This window comes from Oncorhynchus gorbuscha, unplaced genomic scaffold, assembly GCF_021184085.1.
Source record: "Oncorhynchus gorbuscha isolate QuinsamMale2020 ecotype Even-year unplaced genomic scaffold, OgorEven_v1.0 Un_scaffold_1302, whole genome shotgun sequence".
Taxonomy (NCBI): domain Eukaryota; kingdom Metazoa; phylum Chordata; class Actinopteri; order Salmoniformes; family Salmonidae; genus Oncorhynchus; species Oncorhynchus gorbuscha.
This window is the reverse complement of record NW_025746119.1, coordinates 87,541-115,166: the sequence shown is the minus strand read 5'-3', so window position 1 is coordinate 115,166 and position 27,626 is coordinate 87,541. Positions and strand designations below refer to the sequence as shown.

The 27,626-nt window shown below is 45.1% G+C and overlaps 3 protein-coding genes across 3 annotated transcripts in view; 2 read left to right on the top strand and 1 right to left on the bottom strand.

The window, feature by feature from the left end:
* trak2 (trafficking protein, kinesin binding 2) overlaps window positions 1-27,539 on the bottom strand; it is a 49,096-nt gene extending 21,557 nt beyond the window's left edge. Inside the window, 3 exon segments of the mRNA XM_046337162.1 lie at window positions 18,403-18,585; window positions 21,067-21,293; window positions 27,385-27,539. Coding sequence (XP_046193118.1) covers window positions 18,403-18,585; window positions 21,067-21,121 — 238 coding nt within the window. The 5' untranslated portion in view covers window positions 21,122-21,293; window positions 27,385-27,539.
* On the top strand, window positions 3,683-6,155 carry LOC124022122 (nuclear factor 7, ovary-like). The gene is made up of 2 exons (XM_046337168.1): window positions 3,683-3,961; window positions 4,564-6,155. Exons 1-2 carry the CDS (start codon window positions 3,917-3,919, stop codon window positions 5,467-5,469), a joined length of 951 nt encoding a protein of 316 aa, XP_046193124.1. The 5' UTR covers window positions 3,683-3,916; the 3' UTR covers window positions 5,470-6,155.
* On the top strand, window positions 7,580-10,038 carry LOC124022120 (E3 ubiquitin-protein ligase TRIM21-like). Its single transcript, XM_046337164.1, has 2 exons — window positions 7,580-7,858; window positions 8,461-10,038. The coding sequence occupies exons 1-2, from the start codon at window positions 7,814-7,816 to the stop codon at window positions 9,742-9,744; spliced, it is 1,329 nt and encodes a 442-aa protein (XP_046193120.1). The 5' UTR covers window positions 7,580-7,813; the 3' UTR covers window positions 9,745-10,038.
* Window positions 27,540-27,626: the final 87 nt, after the last annotated feature.

Below are 27,626 nucleotides of genomic sequence, written 5' to 3'. Positions count from 1 at the left end.
CCAACCAACAGGACCTATTCAAACAAAGGACTGATCTCCTCTGGTTCAGTAGGTCACAGCCCCAAACGCTGTGATGTTCACACAGAGTTAGACCAACCAACAGGACCTATTCAAACAAAGGACTGATCACCTCTGGCTCAGTAGGTCACAGCCCCAAACGCTGTGATGTTCACACAGAGTTAGACCAACCAACAGGACCTATTCAAACAAAGGACTGATCTCCTCTGGCTCAGTAGGTCACAGCCCCAAACGCTGTGATGTTCACACAGAGTTAGACCAACCAACATGACCTATTCAAACAAAGGACTGATCTCCTCTGGCTCAGTAGGTCACAACCCCAAACGCTGTGATGTTCACACAGAGTTAGACCAACCAACAGGACCTATTCAAACAAAGGACTGATCTCCTCTGGCTCAGTAGGTCACAGCCCCAAACGCTGTGATGTTCACACAGAGTTAGACCAACCAACAGGACCTATTCAAACAAAGGACTGATCTCCTCTGGCTCAGTAGGTCACAGCCCCAAACGCTGTGATGTTCACACAGAGTTAGACCAACCAACAGGACCTATTCAAACAAATGGACAAATCTCACTTTGTGCTCAGTAGGTCACAGCCCCAAACGTGTGATGTTCACACAGGCAGGACCTATTTGAATGGCAAAGGACTGTCATTGCTCAGAGGTCCAGCCAGGGAAGACCATTCACTCATCATCTGTGCTTTGCTCAGAGCCAGCCAACAAGACCTATTCAAACAAAGGACTGATCATCTGTGCTTTGCTCAGAGCCAGCAAACGGTGATGACCATTCAACATGATCAAAAGCATTTGTGAACTTTGCTCAGATGGACAAACAGCAGGGAAGACCATTCACTATCATCTGTGCTTTGCTCAGAGCCAGCAGGGAAGACCATTCACTATCATCTGTGCTTTGCTCAGAGCCAGCAGGGAAGACCATTCACTATCATCTGTGCTTTGCTCAGAGCCAGCAGGGAAGACCATTCACTATCATCAGTTCTATGAAAATGGTGCCATATTGTACTTTCACGAAATATATTATTTTACAGTTATAAGGAAGGTGAAATCATATAGTTAGTCAATAAATCATTTAATTATTACTATATTTAGAAGGCATATCAGTCATTTCAGGCCCCATTCAACCACTTTCGTTGAATAGGAGCTACATAACATGATATTTACCTGGGCTCCCTAGTGGCACAGCGTTCTAAAGGCACTGCATCTCAGTGCTAGAGGTGTCACTACAGACCCTGAGTCAATTCCGGGCTGTATCACAACCGGCTGTGATCGGGAGTCCAAAATAATTTGATCTTAATTGACTTGCCAAGTTAAATAAAGGTTCAATTTTTAAAAAATCAAATGTTAGCATCATTTTTCTACTATGTACTTGAGCTTGTGTCCTCAAAGTGAGTGACTACACCTCAGCAACTAAAACAATATTTACCAGGAAGGTGAGATTTTAACCATATGCAGCATTATTAGTTATTGTTTATTGTTTGAGGTTCAGGTGAGAGGGAAGATTGAGTGGCAGGTAGGCGTGGCCAGAGAGTCCATCATCAGGAAGGGCCCAACGGCTGTAAGCCCTGAGGGTGGACTCTGGGCTCTGTATATGAATAGGAATAAGTATATAGCCAAGGACACACCCCATATGCACCTCTTCCTGAGTCAGAAACCCCAGAAGGTGGGGGTGTTTGTGGATTACAAGGAGGGTCAGATCTCCTTTTATGATGTAGAAAACATGTCTCATATCTACTCTTTCACTGGTTGTACCTTCACTGAGAAGCTATATCCATACTTGAACCCCTGTGATAATGAGGAGGTCCAAACTCAGCCCCATTGGTCATCTCTCCTGTCAATCACACTGACTGAATTGGTGTCCAATAAGGCAACAGATGACAATCTGATGGAGCAAATAACAATTAGAGTAACACATCCAATTGTAAAGAGTGTTGTTAATAATGGGGCACGTTCCAGAGGGTCTGCCAAGGAGTCACAAACCAAATTTCACAACACCTGGACAGGTGTTTAACATCATGTCAGAAACCACATCAATAAGATATTATAATATGAAGCATGACTGCAATGTATCTCATGATTGGGTCATTTGTGCAGCATGACTTCTTTGCGGCCTGTTTAGACCATGATGTTTGATATGGTTTACCTCCTGTTGGAGGTAGAAGGTTAAGCTTCCCAGAGCACAGTGGAAGAGAGGGATGACTGCAGCAGTGGCTTCTGAGGCCCACACTGACCTCTAGATGTGGCCCCTCCCTCCCCCTCCAGACACCAGGGTTAAAAACACACACAGGCCCTGGTGTCATTTGAGACAGAAGAAGGAACTAACACCTTCACTGGACTCTGATACAATTATACACGACTCGAAAACACGCACGCACACACCAAACGTGCACGCACACACCAAACGTGTACGCACACACCAAACGTGCACGCACACACCAAACGTGCACGCACACACCAAACGTGCACACACACAGCTAGTTCTCATTTACCTGTACAACTTTAAAATGGACAAATAAACTAAACCAAGCACAGAGAATGTGAAACAGTTAAGTCAAATCAAATTTTATTGGTCACATACACATGGTTAGCAGATGTTATTGGTCACATACACATGGTTAGCAGATGTTATTGGTCACATACACATGGTTAGCAGATGTTATTGGTCACATACACATGGTTAGCAGATGTTATTGGTCACATACACATGGTTAGCAGATGTTATTGGTCACATACACATGGTTAGCAGATGTTATTGGTCACATACACATGGTTAGCAGATGTTAATGTGAGTAGCGAAATGCTTGTGCTTCTGGTTCTGACCGTGCAGTAATATCTAACAAGTAAACTACCTTATACACACAAGTGTAAAAGAATTAATAAGAATATGTACATATAAATATATGGATGAGCGATGGCCGCGCAGCATAGGCAAGATGCAGTAGATGGTATAGAGTACAGTATATACATATGAGATGAGTAATGTAGGGTATGTAAATATGACATAAAGTGGCATTGTTAAGTGACTAGTGATACATGTATTACATCCAATTATTAAAGTGGCTAGAGATTGGGTCAGTATGTTGGCAGCAGCCACTCAATGTTAGTGGTGGCTGCTTAACAGTCTGATGGCCTTGAGATAGAAGCTGTTTTTCAGTCTCTCGGTCCCAGCTTTGATGCACCTGTACTGACCTCGCCTTCTGGATGATAGCGGGGTGAACAGGCAGTGGCTCGGGTGGTTGTTGTCCTTGATGATCTTTTTGGCCTTCCTGTGACATCGGGTGGTGTAGGTGTCCTGGAGGGCAGGTAGTTTGCCCCCGGTGATGCGTTGTGCAGACCTCACTACCCTCTGGAGAGCTTTATGGTTGTGGGTGGAGCAGTTGCCGTACCAGGAGGTGATACAGCCCGACAGGATGCTCTCGTTTGTGCATCTGTAAAAGTTTGTGAGTGCTTTTGGTGACAAGCTAATTTCTTCAGCCTCCTGAAGTTGCGCCTTCTTCACCATGCTGTCTGTGTGGGTGGACCATTTCAGTTTGTCCGTGATGTGTATGCCGAGGATGTGTACGCTGGCTGGGGATGCCGTCTGGGCCTGCAGCCTGGCGAGGGTTAACACGTTTAAATGTTTTACTCACGTTGGTTGCGGTGAAGGAGAGCCCGCAGGTTTTTGTAGCGGGCCGTGTCAGTAGCACTGTATTGTCCTCAAAGCGAGCAAAGAAGTTGTTTAGTTTGTCTGGGAGCAAGACATTGGTGTCCGTGACTGGGCTGGTTTTTGTTTTGTAGTCCGTTATTGACTGTAAGTTGTGTGCAGAACAGGGAGGAGTTGAGTGATAACATTAATCTAAAGTGAAACTGCATAACTCTCCTGCTCCACATCACTCTACACACAGATGCACAGTCAACCTTCTCTCAAGACAAAGAGAAAAAACACTCAGGTAAGTAGAGAAAGAGATTAATATGTACACTGGTGATCATTTTACTCAAAAATCACATTACTTTGTGTTTCTCAGCAGTTCTTTCTTTGATCTTTGTAAAACAATCAGGTAAAAATGTGAGAATTGACAATGTTACAAGTACGTTGAAAGTCACTTCTCCAAAGGTAAAGACATTTAGGGCATGTGCTCCATAATATACAAAGGTAGAACAAATGATCCATCTCCTGGATATCGTTTCTCTATCTACAGTACTCTGGGTAAAAAGCATGATGTCTGTGGAACACTGAATCAATATTATTTTAGTGGAGCTATATACACTCTTGTTTAACCTTCATTTTATAGAACTGGTTGCTCCACAGATAGAATGGGGAAAACAAGATTGTTAACTCAGAGACAAAAAGTGTGATGACATGCATCCTTTTAAAGTAGTCTAGTGGGTGGGACTTGTTCTGGGTTAGGGAGGGATCACAGGATTCCATCCAAGCCAGTGGAAGGGATCAACCAATAAATCATGTTCCTGAACAGACACTCCAGTACAGCAGGGGGCAGTAAAACTCTAAAATGAAGACAGCTACATTTCTAACTCTGTGGTCTTCTATTAGGTTTCAGAAATGTCCACCTCCAGCAATGTTCTGTCTGAAGAGCAGTTCCTGTGCTCTGTCTGTCTGGATGTGTTCACTGAGCCAGTCTCTATTCCATGTGGACACAACTTCTGCAAGGCCTGTATCAGTGAATACTGGAACACCACTGTCCTGTGCCAGTGTCCACTGTGTAAGGACACATTCAACAGAAGACCTGACCTAAACACCAACACAACACTCAGAGATGTTGCAGATCATTTTAAGAGGATGAAGGTCACCGACAGAGAGGAGTCCTCTTCCAAGCCTGGAGAAGTAGCACAAGTGCAGCAGATGATCCAGGAGCGACAGGATCCTGAGCTGAGGAGGTTACGGCAGTGGTCAGTGGATGTGACTCTGGATCCTGATACAGCACACTGCAAGCTCATTGTGTCGGAGGACAGGAAACAAGTGAGCTATGGAGACGTACGGCAGATTCTCCCTGACCTCCCAGAGAGGTTTGAATGTTATCTATCGGTCCTGGGAAAGGAGGGCTTCTCCTCAGGGAGATTCTACTTTGAGGTTCAGGTGAGAGGGAAGATTGAATGGCAGGTAGGAGTGGCCAGAGAGTCCATCATCAGGAAGGGCCCAACGGCTGTAAGCCCTGAGGGTGGACTCTGGGCTCTGTATATGAATAGGAATAAGTATATAGCCAAGGACACACCCCCTATCCCCCTCTTCCTGAGTCAGAAACCCCAGAAGGTGGGGGTGTTTGTGGATTACAAGGAGGGTCAGATCTCCTTTTATGATGTAGAAAACATGTCTCATATCTACTCTTTCACTGGTTGTACCTTCACTGAGAAACTATATCCATACTTGAACCCCTGTGATAATGAAGAGGGTCCAAACTCAGCCCCATTGGTCATCTCTCCTGTCAATCACACTGACTGAATTGATGTCCAATAAGGCAACAGATGACAATCTGATGGAGCAAATAACAATTAGACGAACACATCCAATTGTAAAGAGTGTTGATAATAATGGGGCACGTTCCAGAGGGTCTGCCATGCAATCACAAACTAATTTCACAACACCTGGACAGGTGTTTAACAACATGTCAGAAACCACATCAATATAATATTATAATCTGAAGCATGACTGCAATGTATCTAACGTGGTGTTCAATGATTGGGTCATTTGGGTCATTTGTGCAGCATGACTTCTTTGCGGCCTGTTTAGACAATGATGTTTGATATGGTTTTGGTGTTAAAATCAGAGGATAATGCTTGAAATCTGATCTACAGTAGAATATTGTTAAAGTTAGTCTGACTTCGTTCCCATTTATTTTTCTCATTCAGTGTTGGGATCTTGTTCGGGTTCATTTGGGAGTAGGTTGTACTGAATTAGATACATTTAGCAGGATGCATCGAATTTATTGTGCAATGTATCTTTTAATCGTACATGAACCCTGTCAAATAAACATAATAAATATGTTTGTTTGGTTCAATAAAATAATAACATACAGCTAAATGTTTAGTAAAAAAGGAGATTAGCATCCTGTTGGAGGTAGAAGGTTAAGCTTCCCAGAGCACAGTGGAAGAGAGGGATGACTGCAGCAGTGGCTTCTGAGGCCCACACTGACCTCTAGATGTGGCCCCTCCCTCCCCCTCCAGACACCAGGGTTAAAAACACACACAGGCCCTGGTGTCATTTGAGACACAAGAAGGAACTAACACCTTCACTGGACTCTGATACAATTATACACGACTCGAAAACACGCACGCACACACCAAACGTGCACGCACACACCAAACGTGTACGCACACACCAAACGTGCACGCACACACCAAACGTGCACGCACACACCAAACGTGCACACACACAGCTAGTTCTCATTTACCTGTACAACTTTAAAATGGACAAATAAACTAAACCAAGCACAGAGAATGTGAAACAGTTAAGTCAAATCAAATTTTATTGGTCACATACACATGGTTAGCAGATGTTATTGGTCACATACACATGGTTAGCAGATGTTATTGGTCACATACACATGGTTAGCAGATGTTATTGGTCACATACACATGGTTAGCAGATGTTATTGGTCACATACACATGGTTAGCAGATGTTATTGGTCACATACACATGGTTAGCAGATGTTATTGGTCACATACACATGGTTAGCAGATGTTAATGTGAGTAGCGAAATGCTTGTGCTTCTGGTTCTGACCGTGCAGTAATATCTAACAAGTAAACTACCTTATACACACAAGTGTAAAAGAATTAATAAGAATATGTACATATAAATATATGGATGAGCGATGGCCGCGCAGCATAGGCAAGATGCAGTAGATGGTATAGAGTACAGTATATACATATGAGATGAGTAATGTAGGGTATGTAAATATGACATAAAGTGGCATTGTTAAGTGACTAGTGATACATGTATTACATCCAATTATTAAAGTGGCTAGAGATTGGGTCAGTATGTTGGCAGCAGCCACTCAATGTTAGTGGTGGCTGCTTAACAGTCTGATGGCCTTGAGATAGAAGCTGTTTTTCAGTCTCTCGGTCCCAGCTTTGATGCACCTGTACTGACCTCGCCTTCTGGATGATAGCGGGGTGAACAGGCAGTGGCTCGGGTGGTTGTTGTCCTTGATGATCTTTTTGGCCTTCCTGTGACATCGGGTGGTGTAGGTGTCCTGGAGGGCAGGTAGTTTGCCCCCGGTGATGCGTTGTGCAGACCTCACTACCCTCTGGAGAGCTTTATGGTTGTGGGCGGAGCAGTTGCCGTACCAGGAGGTGATACAGCCCGACAGGATGCTCTCGTTTGTGCATCTGTAAAAGTTTGTGAGTGCTTTTGGTGACAAGCTAATTTCTTCAGCCTCCTGAAGTTGCGCCTTCTTCACCATGCTGTCTGTGTGGGTGGACCATTTCAGTTTGTCCGTGATGTGTATGCCGAGGATGTGTACGCTGGCTGGGGATGCCGTCTGGGCCTGCAGCCTGGCGAGGGTTAACACGTTTAAATGTTTTACTCACGTTGGTTGCGGTGAAGGAGAGCCCGCAGGTTTTTGTAGCGGGCCGTGTCAGTAGCACTGTATTGTCCTCAAAGCGAGCAAAGAAGTTGTTTAGTTTGTCTGGGAGCAAGACATTGGTGTCCGTGACTGGGCTGGTTTTTGTTTTGTAGTCCGTTATTGACTGTAAGTTGTGTGCAGAACAGGGAGGAGTTGAGTGATAACATTAATCTAAAGTGAAACTGCATAACTCTCCTGCTCCACATCACTCTACACACAGATGCACAGTCAACCTTCTCTCAAGACAAAGAGAAAAAACACTCAGGTAAGTAGAGAAAGAGATTAATATGTACACTGGTGATCATTTTACTCAAAAATCACATTACTTTGTGTTTCTCAGCAGTTCTTTCTTTGATCTTTGTAAAACAATCAGGTAAAAATGTGAGAATTGACAATGTTACAAGTACGTTGAAAGTCACTTCTCCAAAGGTAAAGACATTTAGGGCATGTGCTCCATAATATACAAAGGTAGAACAAATGATCCATCTCCTGGATATCGTTTCTCTATCTACAGTACTCTGGGTAAAAAGCATGATGTCTGTGGAACACTGAATCAATATTATTTTAGTGGAGCTATATACACTCTTGTTTAACCTTCATTTTATAGAACTGGTTGCTCCACAGATAGAATGGGGAAAACAAGATTGTTAACTCAGAGACAAAAAGTGCGATGACATGCAGCCTTTTAAAGTAGTCTAGTGGGTGGGACTTGTTCTGGGTTAGGGACGGATCACAGGATTCCATCCAAGCCAGTGGAAGGGATCAACCAATAAATCATGTTCCTGAACAGACACTCCAGTACAGCAGGGGGCAGTAAAACTCTAAAATGAAGACAGCTACATTTCTAACTCTGTGGTCTTCTATTAGGTTTCAGAAATGTCCACCTCCAGCAATGTTCTGTCTGAAGAGCAGTTCCTGTGCTCTGTCTGTCTGGATGTGTTCACTGAGCCAGTCTCTATTCCATGTGGACACAACTTCTGCAAGGCCTGTATCAGTGAATACTGGAACACCACTGTCCTGTGCCAGTGTCCACTGTGTAAGGACACATTCAATAGAAGACCTGACCTAAACACCAACACAACACTCAGAGATGTTGCAGATCATTTTAAGAGGATGAAGGTCACAGACAGAGAGGAGTCCTCTTCCAAGCCTGGAGAAGTAGCACAAGTGCAGCAGATGATCCTGGAGCGACTGCTGAAGGTTAAGGAGATCAAACTCTCAGTAGAGCTCAGCCAGAGAGATGCAGAGAGAGAGATAGCAGGAAGTGTGGAGGTCTTCACTGCTCTGGTGCGCTCCATTGAGAGAAGACAGGGTGAGGTTATTGAGGAGGTTGAGGAGAAGCAGAAAGCAGCTGAGAGGCAGGCTGAAGGGCTCATTGAAGAACTGGAGCAGGAAATCACTGAGCTGCGGAGGAGAGGCACTGAGCTGGACCACCTCCACCAGAACTCCCCATCCCCAATCAAGGACTGGTCTGAGATCAGTGTTCACAGGGATCTGCATGTAGGAACTGTGAGGAAAGTTCTGTCTCAGCTGGAGGAGATGCTTCATAATGAGATGGAGAAGTGGTGTAATGATGAGCTGAGGAGGTTACGGCAGTGGTCAGTGGATGTGACTCTGGATCCTGATACAGCACATCCCAATCTCATTGTGTCTGAGAACAACAAACAAGTGAGTCATGGAGACAAAGGGCAGATTCTCCCTGACCTCCCAAAGCGGTTTGATATTTATCTATCGGTTCTGGGAAAGGAGTGCTTCTCCTCAGGGAGATTCTACTTTGAGGTTCAGGTGAGAGGGAAGATTGAGTGGCAGGTAGGCGTGGCCAGAGAGTCCATCATCAGGAAGGGCCCAACAGTTAAAAGCCCTGAGGGTGGACTCTGGGCTCTGTATATGAAGGGTGAGAATAAGTATGAGATCAAGGACACACCTCCTATCCCCCTCTTCCTGAGTCAGAAACCCCAGAAGGTGGGGGTGTTTGTGGATTACAAGGAGGGTCAGATCTCCTTTTATGATGTAGAAAACATGTCTCATATCTACTCTTTCACTGGTTGTACCTTCACTGAGAAACTACATCCATACTTGAACCCCTGTGATAATGAGGAGGGTCCAAACTCAGCCCCATTGGTCATCTCTCCTGTCAATCACACTGACTGAATTGGTGTCCAATAAGGCAACAGCTGACAATCTGATGGAGCAAATAACAATTAGACGAACACATCCAATGGTAAAGTGTTGATAATAATGGGGCACGTTCCAGGTGGTCTGTCATGCAATCACAAACTCATTTCACAACACCTGGACAGGTGTTTAACAACATTTTCCCACCAAAGTATGTTCATCTCTGGGAGACAGAACGCGTCTCCTTCCTGAGCATTATGGCGGCTGTGTGGTCCCATGGTGTTTGTACTTGCTTATTATTGTTTGTACAGATGAACGTGGGACCTTCAGGCATTTGGAAATTGCTCCCAAGGATGAACCAGACTTGTGGAGGTCTACAATTCTTCTTCTGAGGTCTTGGCTGATTTCTTTTGATTTTCCCATGATGTCAAGCAAAGAGGCACTGAGTTCGAAGGTAGGCCTTGAAATACATCCACAGGTAAACCTCCAATTGACTCAAATGATGTCAATTAGCCTATCAGAAGCTTCTAAAGCCATGACATAATTTCCTGGAATTTTCCAAGCCGTTTAAAGGCACAGTCAAATTAGTGTATGTAAACTTCTGGCACACTGGAATTGTGACACAGTGAATTTTAAGTGAAAAAAACCTCTATAAACAATCGTTGCAAAAATTACTTGGGTCATGCACAAGTAGATGTCCTAACCGACTTGCCAAAACTATATTTTGTTAACAAGAAATGTGTGGAATGGTTGAAAAACAAGTATTTTTTTTCTTCTCAACCTTTCGGTTACTAGTCCAACGCTAAAAATAAAATTAAAAAAGGCCCCAGTCTGCCACACCACTAACCAAGGGGCACCACTAACCAAGGGGCACCACTAACCAAGGGGCACCACTAACCAAGGGGCACCACTAACCAAGGGGCACCACCAAGCAAGGGGCACCATGAAGACCAAGGAGCTCTCCACAGGTCAGGGACAAAGTTGTGGAGAAGTACAGATCAGGGTTGGGTTATAAAAAAATATCTGAAACCTTATACATCCCACGGAGCACCATTACATCCATTATTTAAAAAAAATGGAAAGAATATGGCACCACAACAAACCTGCCAAGAGAGGGCCGGCCACCAAAACTCACAGGCCAGGCAAGGAGGGCATTAATTACAGAGGCAACAAAGAGAGCAAAGATAACCCTGAAGAAGCTGCAAAGCTCCACTGCGGAGATTGGAGCATCTGTCCGTAGGACCACTTTAAGCCGTACACCCCACAGAGCTGGGCTTTACAGAAGAGTGGCCAGAAAAAAAGCCATTGCTTAAAGAAAAAAATAAGTTAACACATTTGGTGTTCGCCAACAGGCAATTGGGAGACTCCCCAAACCTATGGAAGAAGGTACCCTGGTCAGATGACACTCAAATTGAGCTTTTTGGCCATCCCATCACCCCGAGAACACCATCCCTGGGATGTTTTTCCATCGACAGGGACTGGGAAACTGGTCAGAAATGAAGGATGGCGCTAAATACAGGAAAATTCTTGAGGGAAACCTGTTTCAGTCTTCCAGAGAGTTGAGACTGGGATGGAGGTTCACCTTCCAGCAGGACAATGACCCAAAGCATAGTGCTAAAGCAAGTGGTTTAAGGGGAAACATTTAAATGTCTTGGAATGGCCTAGTCAAAGCCCAGACCTCAATCCAATTGAGAATCTGTGGTATGACTTAAAGAGTGCTGTATACCAGCGGAACCCATCCAACTTGAAGGAGCTGGAGCAGTTTTGCCTTGAATAATGGGCAACATCAAAGTGGCTAGATATGCCAAGTTTATAGAGACATACCCCAAGAGACTTGCAGCTGTAATTGCTGCAAAAGGTGGCTCTACAAAGTATTGACTTTGAGGGGGTGAAAACTTGAGTGCATAACTACTCTGTTTTTTTGTTTGTTTCACAAGAAAATATATTTTGCATCTTCAAAGTGGTAGACATGTTGTGTAAATCAAATGATACACCCCCCCCACACCACACCAAAAAAACTACTTTAATTCCAGGTTGTAAGGCAACAAAATAGAACAAATGCCAAGGGGTGGTGAATACTTTCGCAAGCCACCGTAAACCCACACAGCGTCTGAGAAAGCAATGACCAATGAGTGACTTATTAACGGTCTGACAAACATGGTTGAACCTTTGTCTGCAATAAAATGACTGAGACGATCTCTCTGCTAAGGCAAAGACACTGTATATTATGATGAGATGGTCTCCGCCCTAACAATTGGAGTCGTCCCAAAGGTGGGAAGGCTGGCGGTCTGCTTATCACCGTAACCCGCATGGACAGATTCACGGGATTGGACCCTCTCGCTTCACCTCTTCCTCTCTGGCTATGGTTTCTGTTTCAGAAACACTTCCTGTCTAGAGTTCAAGGGTAGGGGGTCATCAAAACTGGTTGTCTTTAGCTTTGAAAAAACATACCATATTACAGAGTAATTTCTTAATTCAAAATCATAATGGTTTATTATTTATTCATAATCTATTTTCAGATTCATATTCAAAAGATATGCAGTAGAGGGGAATGAGAAAGCGTGGGAGATTAGGACCACAGATCTAGGCCAGTCTTCAGAGTGGTGTGATAGTGTGAGATTTCGGAAATCTAGTATACTTTAAATGCCCGGAAGTCATACTCATTTAGACTAGGACAACAGCTGATCAATTAGACATGGTATGCGCTACCTTAATCAACGAATAGCAGGAAACAACTCAATTGCGCATGATGCGTTCTCAGTATGCGAAAATATTCCGTTTTATAGTATGTGAATTTGATCAAATAAAGTATGCCAGAATGTTATAGTGATTTCGGCTTTTCATCTGGTAGAATTCGCTGCACACTTTACAGGAATTTCGCAGCCAATGCCTTAGTTTTTATACTTAAATCTCTTCAAGTAAACAACAAAACAACCTAGAAGATGGCGAATAGCTCAGCTTCTGCAGTGGAGTCCAAATGTAGGTAGTTTTTGTTCTCCTTAAAATTATCATGATCATTTGTTTAAGGGAATTTTTATCTGTACTAATCAGAATACTATTATGTTACTGTATATGTACTAATCAGAATACTATTATGTTACTGTATATGTACTAATCAGAATACTATTATGTTACTGTATATGTACTAATCAGAATACTATTATGTTACTGTATATGTACTAATCAGAATACTATTATGTTACTGTATATGTACTAATCAGAATACTATTATGTTACTGTATATGTACTAATCAGAATACTATTATGTTACTGTATATGTACTAATCAGAATACTATTATGTTACTGTATATGTACTAATCAGAACACTATTATGTTACTGTATATGTACTAATCAGAACACTAAATGTTACTGTATATGTACTAATCAGAATACTATTATGTTACTGTATATGTACTAATCAGAATACTATTATGTTACTGTATATGTACTAATCAGAACACTAAATGTTACTGTATATGTATGAATTTTCTTATCTGATCCCAGTACTGAAAATAATGTGTGAATGTGGTCAAGAGTTTAGTAACAATGACGGTCTGTTCCTTGGTACAAATGAATCAGACTGGCTAGAATGCTTATCTACACAAGAAAACCTTGACTGGTAAATTATATTAAATTGGTAGGGAGACGGATGTGGGAATGCTTGAGACACAGCCTTGGTACTGGAACGGAGATGGCACGGGGTAGTGTTAGAACTAATGACGTCATTTTCAGTTTATAACCTGTGGTAACCTGTATTGTGGCAGTACTCTTTTGAATAAAGGCTGTTACTTGACTTTTAAGACCGGCCTCTGTCCATTCCTATAAAATAAGGTTCTTACAAATTCTTATGAATTGACAGAGTGTTTAATTTGAATTGGGAATTAAAACAGAGGAATTCAATTCCTTCAACACCATTTCGACGTACCGTTACAACATACCTGCAGCATGCCACCGCACTTCATGTCGCTACTTACGTGATTCAGTAGCACTAGAAGTTATAACTGTTCAACAGTAACGTTGGCATCGGGGTTACTTGCGACAATGTCATATCATTACTCTAGCTAGCTATTAGTTGTAAAAATCAGGACTTGTGTTCAAACTTGTTACAGGGTCTGATGACAATACCAGGCATTTCATTCAGTGAACACCGCAGGAGAAATGCCGCAAAAAAAGTAAGTCACGAGGCCGTAGTTCGCTCTCTTGCCACCTCACTAATCATTGTCACTAGCTATAGTGAACCTTAGTAACACGGTAGCCTACACTTTTCCACAGCAGTGCTGGTCCCAACACTTCTCGGTCTCCTGATTTGTCACGTCGGTTTATCTGTGTTAAACTGCTTGTAAAGTGCATGCTATGCATTAGTTTCTACCTAAACGGTTACAGTCTGAATAGGTCTAGCTAGCTAGACCGGTAAATGTTTACTTACAACATTGAAAAGTGCACTTGCACATCGGAGCTCTCTTGTTGCAGGTGCACGGTAACAATAAGTTGAAAGAAACTAGCAAGAGCAGTGAGCAGGTATCACTTCGCCAGAGCTTTCTGCATTACTAAACTAAGTAAACCATATTTGGTATAATAATAAGTGCTGACATTTTTATTGCGCTTTTCATAATCAAACAAACAATCTCATGAGTAGCCTAGCTGGTTGGCTAGGTCAACCAATAGAGGCCAAGTCTGAGAGGGACAGGGGATGGCTTGATCAGAGGAGATGACCAGGGAGATGGTTGATGAAGATGGAGTCCGGTAATGATCTTGTAGCGGGCTAGCTACTCTGGGAACCAGCGGGATCGGGCTGTGGATTTACCACATACTGCTTACTGAACAGTACATGCTAAATAGTAAGTAGTATGATTAATACACCGTATGCAGTTTAAGTAAGTAGTAGGACAAGGCCAGAGTCCGAACACGGCCAGTTCTAGTCGCTGGGTTTCTAAGTGACAGAAGACGTTGGATGGATGCCAACTAACGTAACTTCACTTGATCATGCTGCCTTGTAAAAGCTAACTAGGCCTAGTCTATATCAAAACAATCAAGACTGATAGTTAGGAACATCCAGGTGATGCTAGACACAGAATACGGAAAGACAGTCTAACTATCAACTTAAGTCTTCCTCTATAAATGAATCCATAACATTTTAGGCATAACTGTTTTACAGCAACAGTTGTTAAATCTTGACATTAGATCTATCCTCATCCCTCCCATCCTAACACTCCCCCTTATCTCTCTATACACATGCCTTCACTCCATTCCAATCCACACCCACTTCCTCTCTGGAGGTTACCATTCAGTGGGGATAAGGGGCGCCGGATTGAGACTCATTAAAATATGACCTGCCATTTCTGTCTGGCTGCCCCGGGGTCTAATAACTGCTGTTTTCAACTCTCTAGAGACAGCAGGAGTGGTAGAGATACTCTTAATGATCGGCTATGAAAAGCTAACTGACATTTACTCCTGAGGTGCTGACTTGTTGCACCCTCGACAACTACTGTGATTATTATTATTGGACCATGCTGGTCATTTATGAACATTTGAACATCTTGGCCACGTTCTATTATAATCTCCACCCGGCACAGCCAGAAGAGGACTGGCCACCCCTCATAGCCTGGTTCCTCTCTAGGTTTCTTCCTAGGTTTTGGCCTTTCTAGGGTGTTTTTCCTAGCCCCCGTGCTTCTACACCTGCATCGCTTGATGTTTGGGGTTTTAGGCTGGGTTTCTGTACAGCACTTTGAGATATCAGCTGATGTAAGAAGGGCTATATAAATACATTTGATTTGGTTTCTGTACAGCACGTTGAGATATCAGCTGATGTACGAAGGGCTATATAAATACATTTGATTTGATGTCTGCATGGCGGTCTTCATTTACCCTCGGAGAGAAGTGGAGCAAGTGTCCCACTGTCCCTTATCTGAACAGGAGCTTAACGCCCCACTGAACAACCCTCCAGGCAGAACACTTTGTTGGCTGTGCCAAGAGAAACTGTCTGACCCCCTAAATCTTACTGTACCCCTTTACTGTCCCAGTAGGATGCATTGCATACATATAGTACATGCCAATGCCAACACACACCGTCCACACACCCACGCACCGTCAACACACCCATGCACCGTCAACACACCCAAGCACCGTCAACACACCCAAGCACCGTCAACACACCCAAGCACCGTCAACACACCCAAGCACCGTCAAAGCACACACACACACATCGTCAACGCACAACCACACACAATTCCTCTTCTTTCAGAGTCCATAACATCCGCAATAACAGCGTTGCTGTTGTTCAATGCCCTTCACTGATTACCCAAAGACAAAGGTGATATGTGATCTGAGTGTATTACATGACAACCAGAGAGAGTACTGTGCCAGCTCTCTGCTACTGCCAGACTGACTGGCACCTGAAGATGACATCACTGCAGTATGGAGCAGATCAGCCTGGGTTCCAGAATAAGTAGTGATGTACTGTTAACTGCAAGACTGTCTACTTGTAACCACATACCACACGTTTCAATGTAAACAGTTACATGGACACATTATTTCCTGCCTGCGACGACTCACACACTCTGCTGCAAAGTTATGAGTGCATCCACACATATAGAGACTCTGCTGCAAAGTTATGAGTGCATCCACACATAGGGACTCTGCTGCAAAGTTATGAGTGCATCCACACACATAGGGACTCTGCTGCAAAGTTATGAGTGCATCCACACATATAGAGACTCTGCTGCAAAGTTATGAGTGCATCCACACAGAGAGACTCTGCTGCAAAGTTATGAGTGCATCCACACATATAGAGACTCTGCTGCAAAGTTATGAGTGCATCCACACATATAGAGACTCTGCTGCAAAGTTATGAGTGCATCCACACATATAGAGACTCTGCTGCAAAGTTATGAGTGCATCCACACATATAGAGACTCTGCTGCAAAGTTATGAGTGCATCCACACATATAGAGACTCTGCTGCAAAGTTATGAGTGCATCCACACATATAGAGACTCTGCTGCAAAGTTATGAGTGCATCCACACATATAGAGACTCTGCTGCAAAGTTATGAGTGCATCCGCACATATAGAGACTCTGCTGCAAAGTTATGAGTGCATCCACACACATAGACACTCTGCTGCAAAGTTATGAGTGCATCCACACACATAGACACTCTGCTGCAAAGTTATGAATGCATCCACACACATAGAGACTCTGCTGCAAAGTTATGAGTGCATCCACACACAGAGAGACTCTGCTGCAAAGTTATGAGTGCATCCACACACAGAGAGACTCTGCTGCAAAGTTATGAGTGCATCCACACACATAGAGACTCTGCTGCAAAGTTATGAGTGCATCCACACACATAGAGACTCTGCTGCAAAGTTATGAGTGCATCCACACACAGAGAGACTCTGCTGCAAAGTTATGAGTGCATCCACACACATAGAGACTCTGCTGCAAAGTTATGAGTGCATCCACACACATAGGGACTCTGCTGCAAAGTTATGAGTGCATCCACACACATAGAGACTCTGCTGCAAAGTTATGAATGCATCCACACACACAGAGACTCTGCTGCAAAGTTATGAGTGCATCCACACACAGAGAGACTCTGCTGCAAAGTTATGAGTGCATCCACACACATAGAGACTCTGCTGCAAAGTTATGAGTGCATCCACACACAGAGAGACTCTGCTGCAAAGTTATGAGTGCATCCACACACAGAGAGACTCTGCTGCAAAGTTATGAGTGCATCCACACACATAGGGACTCTGCTGCAAAATTTGACTAACATGCACGCACTGACTAACTGAACCCTGCAGCTCTATGACCTAGGAGACATCAACATGTTCTGCACTCACACGCCCAGCGACACGCACGCCCAGCGACACGCACGCCCAGCGACACGCACGCCCAGCGACACGCACGCCCAGCGACACGCACGCCCAGCGACACGCACGCCCACCATCTAAATGATTTCTTCAAGGCTCACTTTCCACAGCAACATTCTCATTGAGAAAGCCCTTCTCTAGAGCTCTGACTTCTCAAACATGTCAGAAAGCCAACAGCCCGTCTCCTTATTAATTCAGACACTTACTCAGCTAACTAACAAGTAACCAAATACCCAGCTGGAGAGTAAAGCACATCTTAGACAGTTACAAGATATCTGATGGCAAACATTTAGTAGTGAATTGCACACAACTAACTTCATCACCTCATGAGCATCGCACAACACTATGGACTCACCAGCTTTGTCCCGTTGTCCTCTTTACAACCAAAACCTGACTGGCTGCTGTTCTGGGGAACTACGGTAAGCTTTTTAAATAACGTGACAGGTGAAATGAAGAAGGGAATGTTCTGTATCTCCTAACATATTGCACCAGTTGACTGCAGGTATTTACCTACATTTGCTACAACATATTAAAATGAATTGAAAAACTTCAAATAAATAGTTTCAACGGTATTGACGGTATATGAAAACCATCCCGTGGGTATTTCCAAATAACCTGGTGTACGTATACCTCCCAGCCTTAACAAACACACACTGACACACACAGACACACACGGGGACACACAGACACACACGGGGACACACTGACACACACGGGGACACACTGACACACACGGGGACACACGGGGACACACACTGACACACACGGACACACACTGACACACACTGACACACACTGACACACACGGAGGTGACTCACTCATGTATCTGAAGGTCTCCTCGGCCAGCATGGGGGAGATGGCGGTGGGGCAGGGCTCCTCTTCAGGGGAGCAGATGGGAGAGATCACCCAGTCCTGGCTGTCATACAGGTACAGAGACTCTGACCCCTGGGAGCCCATCGACCCCCCACCACCACACTGCTTACTGCTGCTACTGGTGTCATCTGGGGAATAGAGGGGGGGGGTTAAGCATCCAAAGAGAGAAACAAATATTGCCATCATTCATGCAACAAAATAGTATGATAAAAATAGTGGGTGCAGTACACGTGATGATAATAGGGGGCGCCATACTAATACGGTGAATCGACACATCGCCCCCTATAGATGAAACCAACTCATTGCTGAAGCTGATTTCAGTAATGCTGCCTTAGACACCATCCGTCTGAGCGAAGACTGAGTGCTGGGTTGAGAGTAGGGATGAGTGTGTGTGTGAGAGAGAGAGAGAGAGAGTCATGAATGTGTATGTATGGCAGGGAGTGTGTGTGTATGTATGGCAGGGAGTGTGTGTGTGTGTGTGTGTGTGTGTGTGTGTGTGTGTGTGTGTGTGTGTGTGTGTGTGTGTGTGTGTGTGTGTGTGTGTGTGTGTGTGTGTGTGTGTGTGTGTGTGTGTGTGTGTGTGTGTGTGTGTGTGTGTGTGTGAATCATGAATGTGTGTGTTCCCGTGGCTCTGGCGGTGCATAACACAATGTCTTCCGGTTCAGTGGTTATGTGGTTTAGTGGGCTGGGCTAACTATAGCAGGAGACTCGAGTCCTCTCAAATGTGTACACAGACAGGAACACACACACACATAGCACACACACCATCATCAAACAAGCCTTGAAGGGTGTGTGGTTGCAGTTTTTCCTCAGTCAGGCACGCAAGGCTCCCTTCTCCTGTCCTGCAGTCTCCTGTCCGCTCTCCATCTCCCTCCTGTCCTGCAGTCTCCTGCCCTCTCTCCTCTCCTTTCTCATCTCTCTCTCCTCAGTATCTACTGCCCCCTCTCCTCCCATTTACCTCTCTCCTCAGTATCTACTGCCCCCTCTCCTCCCATTTACCTCTCTCCTCAGTATCTACTGCCCCCTCTCCTCCCGTTTACCCCTCTCCTCCTGTTTACCCCTCTCCTCCTGTTTACCCCTCTCCTCCTGTTCACCCCTCTCCTCCTGTTTACCCCTCTCCTCCTGTTTACCCCTCTCCTCCTGTTTACCCCTCTCCTCCTGTTTACCCCTCTCCTCCTGTTTACCCCTCTCCTCCTGTTTACCTCTCTCCTCAGTATCTACTGCCCCCTCTCCTCCTGTTTACCCCTCTCCTCCTGTTTACCCCTCTCCTCCTGTTTACCCCTCTCCTCCTGTTTACCCCTCTCCTCCTGTTTACCCCTCTCCTCTCCTCCTGCCCCCTTACCCCTCTCCTCCTGTTTACCCCTCTCCTCCTGTTTACCCCTCTCCTCCTGTTTACCCCTCTCCTCCTGTTTACCCCCCCTCTCCTCCTGTTTACCCCTCTCCTCCTGTTTACCCCTCTCCTCCTGTTTACCCCTCTCCTCCTGTTTACCCCTCTCCTCCTGTTTACCCCTCTCCTCCTGTTTACCTCTCTCCTCAGTATCTACTGCCCCCTCTCCTCCTGTTTACCCCTCTCCTCCTGTTTACCCCTCTCCTCCTGTTTACCTCTCTCCTCAGTATCTACTGCCCCCTCTCCTCCTGTTTACCCCTCTCCTCCTGTTTACCCCTCTCCTCCTGTTTACCCCTCTCCTCCTGTTTACCCCTCTCCTCCTGTTTACCCCTCCTCCTGTTTACCCCTCCCTCCTGTTTACCCCTCTCCTCCTGTTTACCTCTCTCCTCAGTATCTACTGCCCCCTCTCCTCCTGTTTACCCCTCTCCTCCTGTTTACCCCTCTCCTCCTGTTTACCCCTCTCCTCCTGTTTACCCCTCTCCTCAGTATCTACTGCCCCCTCTCCTCCTGTTTACCCCTCTCCTCCTGTTTACCCCTCTCCTCCTGTTTACCCCTCTCCTCCTGTTTACCTCTCTCCTCAGTATCTACTGCCCCCTCTCCTCCTGTTTACCCCTCTCCTCCTGTTTACCCCTCTCCTCCTGTTTACCTCTCTCCTCAGTATCTACTGCCCCCTCTCCTCCTGTTTACCCCTCTCCTCCTGTTTACCCCTCTCCTCCTGTTTACCCCTCTCCTCCTGTTTACCCCTCTCCTCCTGTTTACCCCTCTCCTCCTGTTTACCCCTCTCCTCCTGTTTACCCCTCTCCTCCTGTTTACCCCTCTCCTCCTGTTTACCCCTCTCCTCCTGTTTACCCCTCTCCTCCTGTTTACCCCTCTCCTCCTGTTTACCCCTCTCCTCCTGTTTACCTCTCTCCTCAGTATCTACTGCCCCCTCTCCTCCTGTTTACCCCTCTCCTCCTGTTTACCCCTCTCCTCCTGTTTACCCCTCTCCTCCTGTTTACCTCTCTCCTCAGTATCTAGTATCTACTGCCCCCTCTCCTCCTGTTTACCCCTCTCCTCCTGTTTACCCCTCTCCTCCTGTTTACCCCTCTCCTCCTGTTTACCCCTCTCCTCCTGTTTACCCCTCTCCTCCTGTTTACCCCTCTCCTCCCGTTTACCCCTCTCCTCCTGTTTACCCCTCTCCTCAGTATCTCCTCCACTCTTCTCCCCCTTCCTCTTCACTCACCAGTCTCTGTGCTTCCGCCGTTCTTCTCCACGCCACGGGGTTTCACCTCAAACATCTCTCCTGTTCGTCTGGGTGGAGCCTCCACCTCTCTCACACACACCGCCGGACAGGAAGAAGGGAGCGCCGCTGTGACATCACATCCTGCCCCCTCCTGAGGCGTCCAGGAGCCTGGAGGACAGTGGTGTCAAACACACACAGTCTCCACTACTGGCCTCTGAACCCTAACCCTTAGCAGAAACAAAAGAAGCAGACCAGTAGAGTGTTCAGTAGGGAGAAACGTTTTGGAACAGAGTGAAACAGACCAGAGAAGTGTTCAGTAGGGAGAAACGTTTTGGAACAGAGTGAAACAGACCAGAGAAGTGTTCAGTAGGGAGAAATGTTTTGGAACAGAGTGAAACAGACCAGAGAAGTGTTCAGTAGGGAGAAACGTTTTGGAACAGAGTGAAACAGACCAGAGAAGTGTTCAGTAGGGAGAAATGTTTTGGAACAGAGTGAAACAGGAGGTACTACTAGTAGGTAGGCAATACACTGAGTACAACCCCCCCCCCACGCACACACACACACACACATACATATATATTTGAATAGGCTACACTGCGTATACCAAAGATTAGGAACACCTTCCTAATATTGAGTTGCACCTCACCATTTACAACTGAGACCTGGCCAAGATAAAGCAAAGCAGTGCGACACAAACAACAGTTACACATGAAATAAACATACAGTCAATAACACAATAGAAAAGTATATATACAGTGAGTGCAAATGAGGTAAGACAAGGGAGGTAAGGCAATAAATAGGCCATAGTGGCGAAATAATTACAATATAGCAATTAAACACTGGAATGGTAGATGTGCAGAAGATGAATGTGCAAGTAGAAATACTGGGGTGCAAAGGAGCAAATAAATAAATACAGTATGGGGATGAGGTAGTTGGATGGGCTATTTACAGATGGGCTATTTACAGGTACAGTGATCTGTGAACTGCTCTGACAGCTGGTGCTTAAAGTTAGTGAGGGAGATATGAGTCTCCAGCTTCAGTGATTTTTGCAATTCGTTCCAGTCATTGGCAGCAGAGAACTGGAAGGAAAGCCGGCCAAAGGAGGAATTGGCGAAATACATGTTGTTGTTTTTTTAAACTGTTGAGCGTGAAAAACCCAGCCAGAATTGCAGTTCTTGACAAATCGGTGCACCTGGTACCTACTACCATGCCCTATTAAAAGGCACTTAAATCTTCTACATTGATTGTAGTAGATTTAACAGGTGACATCAATAAGGGATCATATAGCTTTCACCTGGATTCACCTGGTCAGTCTGTCAATGAAAGAGGTGTTCTTAATGTTTCGTCCACTCAGTGTATGTTAGCATGTCCATTAAGAACATAGACGGCAAAAATCTAGGCTATTGTAACTTCTCCTCCTCTACCCCCCCCCCCCCCTTCTATCCCTCCTTGTCATTTCTCCATCTCACTCCCTCTCTGACGTTTGAAAACTTAGGATAGAAACATTCCTCCAGCTGATTCTGCTGTTGGAGGTCTTAACCATTCAGTGTCTGAGTGAGTCATACTGACTAGCAGCTAGAGCCCTACTGAAAACACTAGTCTATAGAGACCACTCCTAGTCTCCTCCAGGCCCTAGTGAAAACACTAGTCTATAGAGACCACTCCTAGTCTCCTCCAGGCCCTAGTGAAAACACTAGTCTATAGAGACCACTCCTAGTCTCCTCCAGCTGATTCTGCTATTGGAGGTCTTAACCATTTAGTGTCTGAGTGAGTCATACTGACTAGCAGCTAGAGCCCTACTGAAAACACTAGTCTATAGAGACCACTCCTAGTCTCCTCCAGGCCCTAGAGAAAACACTAGTCTATAGAGACCACTCCTAGTCTCCTCCAGGCCCTAGTGAAAACACTAGTCTATAGAGACCACTCCTAGTCTCCTCCAGGCTCTAGTGAAAACACTAGTCTATAGAGACCACTCCTAGTCTCTTCCAGGCCCTAGTGAAAACACTAGTCTATAGAGACCACTCCTAGTCTCCTCCAGGCTCTAGTGAAAACACTAGTCTATAGAGACCACTCCTAGTCTCCTCCAGCTGATTCTGCTGTTGGAGGTCTTAACCATTTAGTGTCTGAGTGAGTCATACTGACTAGCAGCTAGAGCCCTACTGAAAACACTAGTCTATAGAGACCACTCCTAGTCTCCTCCAGGCCCTACTGAAAACACTAGTCTATAGAGAACCACTCCTAGTCTCCTCCAGGCTCTAGTGAAAACACTAGTCTATAGAGACCACTCCTAGTCTCTTCCAGGCCCTAGTGAAAACACTAGTCTATAGAGACCACTCCTAGTCTCCTCCAGGCTCTAGTGAAAACATTTGTCTATATAGACCTTTCCTGGCCTCCTCCAGCAGCTAAAATGCCAATCACAGTCCTATTATAAGGACAGGCAAGCTGCAGACAGAAATGTGCCACATAGCATTAGAGAGGGGGTGGGGGGGAAGCCCCTTCCTGTTGTTTGACACCGAGACACCTTCCAATGTTAAAGGGATGACACAAGACAGGATGTGAGTTCTTAAAGGGGCGGCTTCCCACGAGAAGCCAAGCACAGTCTTAAAGGCAAAGGCTTCTGACTGTGTTATGGAGTAGGAGGCAGAGCTAAGGCACCGAGTGACCAGTGTGTGTCGTACATGTGTGGTGTGTTGGTCCCGGGTCAAGGCTAGGCTAGTGTAGAGCTAGTGTGGTCTTCAACATTTCAAGGTGAAAATAGAGTAGGAATCTCTGTCTGAGTGTGTTGTGTCGGGTGCGAACGTATCCAAGACTTTCATCCTGGGTCAGAGCTAGTGCAGTGCCTTCTAAGATGATAGAACATCTCTGCATGTGAAAGAGAGAGACTGAGAATCCCTCTGCATGTGAAACACACACACACACACACACACATGAGAGAGCGAGAGAGAGAAGAGATTGTATACCTCAGCTAAATAGCAGCTCAGACTCCTTACATAAGATAACTCTGTCCGCCTCACGAACCCCCAAAATATCACTGCTGCAGTGTACTCATCCTCAGGGGAATCATCACAGTGACATTCATCTTTCCATTCCTTCTCGTTTTCACTCTATTTCCAATATCAGGGGTGATAGTCATAGGGACTGTGCTTCCGAGTCAACTACATATGACTAGAAGCAAAATAGCCTAGATGTTCCATACACCAACCAGGGTCGTATTCATTAGTGCACAGCGTATCAAAACATTTTGCAATGGAAAACTAAAACATGCATTTCTTATTGGACAAAATCAGGTACAGGTACTGTAAGTCCCTCCCCGTTTTGGCCCTCTTGCCGTTTCCCAGTAAATAAGACCCAGATGTCCTGCTTTGAGATGAAGTATGTTTAATGCAACCTTTTGAATTGGACTTAGCATCAGATACATCCATCCTTACCCACAGTAGTGCAGCAGGCCTTGTTTCAGTGACATATCCATCCTTGGGCAAGGCAAACCAAATGAGAGTTGACAGTACACTGCACCACATGCTGTCACTGGTCTACTCTACACACAAGAGACAAGGTAGCTAACTGAGACATGGGTTTATATTTCTTTATTTCATTCCTTCTCCCTGACTGCAGGAAGATTCTCTAGCCTTGTCTAGCCTATATCCTTCTCTTCAAGCTGTGATCTCATTCTAGCCCATCTACCTCATGTTAACACAAAGAAATCAATACCTTTAACAACTGAGGGACAGTGAACAAGTAAACGCGTCGGGGAGAGGCGCAGAGAATCAGAGCGTAGCCCCGCCCCGCCCCCCCCCCTTCTCTGATAAGGTGAAAGGTCATGAGAGGCATTTCCCAAGAGATGGCTTTCCCAATGGCTTCCCTTCCTCATGTCCTGTCATTCCCTACCGCTGATCTACAAGGGCTTGACAGGTCAAAACAGCATGGTGGAGACTGTCTACAAGGGCTTGACAGGTCAAAGCAGCATGGTGGAGACTGTCTACAAGGGCTTGACAGGTCAAAGCAGCATGGTGGAGACTGTCTACAAGGGCTTGACAGGTCAAAGCAGCATGGTGGAGACTGTCTACAAGGGCTTGACAGGTCAAAGCAGCATGGTGGAGACTGTCTACAAGGGCTTGACAGGTCAAAACAGCATGGTGGAGACTGTCTACAAGGGCTTGACAGGTCAAAGCAGCATGGTGGAGACTGTCTACAAGGGCTTGACAGGTCAAAGCAGCATGGTGGAGACTGTCTACAAGGGCTTGACAGGTCAAAGCAGCATGGTGGAGACTGTCTACAAGGGCTTGACAGGTCAAAGCAGCATGGTGGAGACTGTCTACAAGGGCTTCACAGATCAAAGCAGCATGGTGGAGACTGTCTACAAGGGCTTCACAGATCAAAGCAGCATGGTGGAGACTGTCTACAAGGGCTTCACAGGTCAAAGCAGCATGGTGGAGACTGTCTACAAGGGCTTCACAGATCAAAGCAGCATGGTGGAGACTGTCTACAAGGGCTTCACAGATCAAAGCAGCATGGTGGAGACGGTCTACAAGGGCTTCATAGATCAAAGCAGCATGGTGGAGACTGTCTACAAGGGCTTCACAGGTCAAAACAGCATGGTGGAGACTGTCTACAAGGGTTTCACAGGTCAAAGCAGCATGGTGGAGACTGTCTACAAGGGCTTCACAGGTCAAAACAGCATGGTGGAGACTGTCTACAAGGGCTTCACAGATCAAAACAGCATGGTGGAGACTGTCTACAAGGGCTTCACAGGTCAAAACAGCATGGTGGAGACTGTCTACAAGGGCTTCACAGATCAAAACAGCATGGTGGAGACTGTTGCCAACCTTTCCCCTTCCTGTAGTTATGAAGGAATAGAGAGGAGAAAGGGAGGTTATCTAATCTTGTGTACAGGTGCTGAACTAAGGTCTCATCTGCAGTGATAGGACCACCTGCTCTGCCCCAACCCTCTCTTTCTCTCTCACCCACTTTTACTGTTTTCATACTATCGTGACGAGCCGAACCGTGTCCTTTCTAGCAACTATGAGGGTTGCATAACCTGGTCAGCGCAGTACAGCTCGGCTCAGTAGAGTGAAAGGAGTTCCTACAACTCTCTTCCTCTGACTCTGTGTGATTCCCTAGAAACAATCTCCAATTAGCTAGCTCCCATCTAACGGACTCTCTGCTGCACATGACTGTTTGGGTGTCAGGAGGAGGCAAGAGGACCATGTGATACCAGACTGTCTGAGCAGGAGTTCCAACTCAACACCAGACACACATAACAACGGCTCTGGGACGGTCTGCTGAGTAGTTAGTGGAACAACTGTCCATAACCACACTCATCCTGAGGAGAAATGTCTTATTTACTTGAAACTGTAGTCTTATTTTTACTTGGAAAATCAAAAAAAAGTTAGAAACAGTCACATCTAGGAGGGAAGAAAGAATTAGCTAATCATCATTCGGTCTAGAATTTGTGCATTAACATGTTCATAAATCAAATTTAACCAATGATTGGTGGAAATATAATCTACTTGATTCCAACAAGTACAAGATTGGATGTAAAGTTTAGATATTAGTTAAAATGTTTCATTCCCAAGTCATTACACTTAAATGATCCTAAACAGGGAATTCGAATATAGTCTTCTGGGCTTTGGGATCTGCAACAGTCAGCATGGGGCAATGTCAAACATTGATAGCTACATTGTTGCTTTATCAACAGTAAGAATACTATGATGTGTTCGCGGGATACAGTGTAACCACCGTGGAGTGTTCGCGGGATACAGTGTAACCACCGTGGAGTGTTCGTCACAAACAACAACAAAACATCTCGCTGATTGTGGGTAATAATAAAAACAACGGCGTAGTATATGGATTTAAATATAAACTGCGATGAGCAGAAGTGACAAGTGCAAAAATCATCTTTGATCTCGCTACCAATGGAACAATCCGACAAGAGGACAGAGCGAGGACTTGTTTCATAATAATAAACCAATCCGACAAGAGGACAGAGCAAGGACTTGTTTCATAATAATAAACCAATCCGACAAGAGGACAGAGCAAGGACTTGTTTCATAATAATAAACCAATCCGACAAGAGGACAGAGCGAGGACTTGTTTCATAATAATAAACCAATCCGACAATCGCAAAAAGTATGTTTTCGCCCGTTAAAATTCTAATCTCACGATTTCGTTCTGAGAAGACTGAGATGTGTTTTGGGGGGGTAGTGATGATGAACATTGCAGAGCTAGGTAGTACTGTGGCACATCCGTGATTTCCATCCGGCCTTTGGCAAGGATTTCATGATCCGGATTTTCATGTAATATAAATTAACATCAACCTACCTTTCGATGTATTTTAAACACCTTAGACAAATCCCAGAGCACATGTGGTCCCATCAATCCTAAATCTCAAACAATGGCAACAATAGATATTAGGGGGAAAATTAGCAGGCAGACTGTTGGTGTTGATAGTTTTAACACGTCATGAAATAGCGCGCGGATGAAAAGAGTGACGTGTAAATTACGCGACAATATTTATTGAGTGGTGTTTCTAAATAAAAGTCCTACACTAAATACATTGAGAT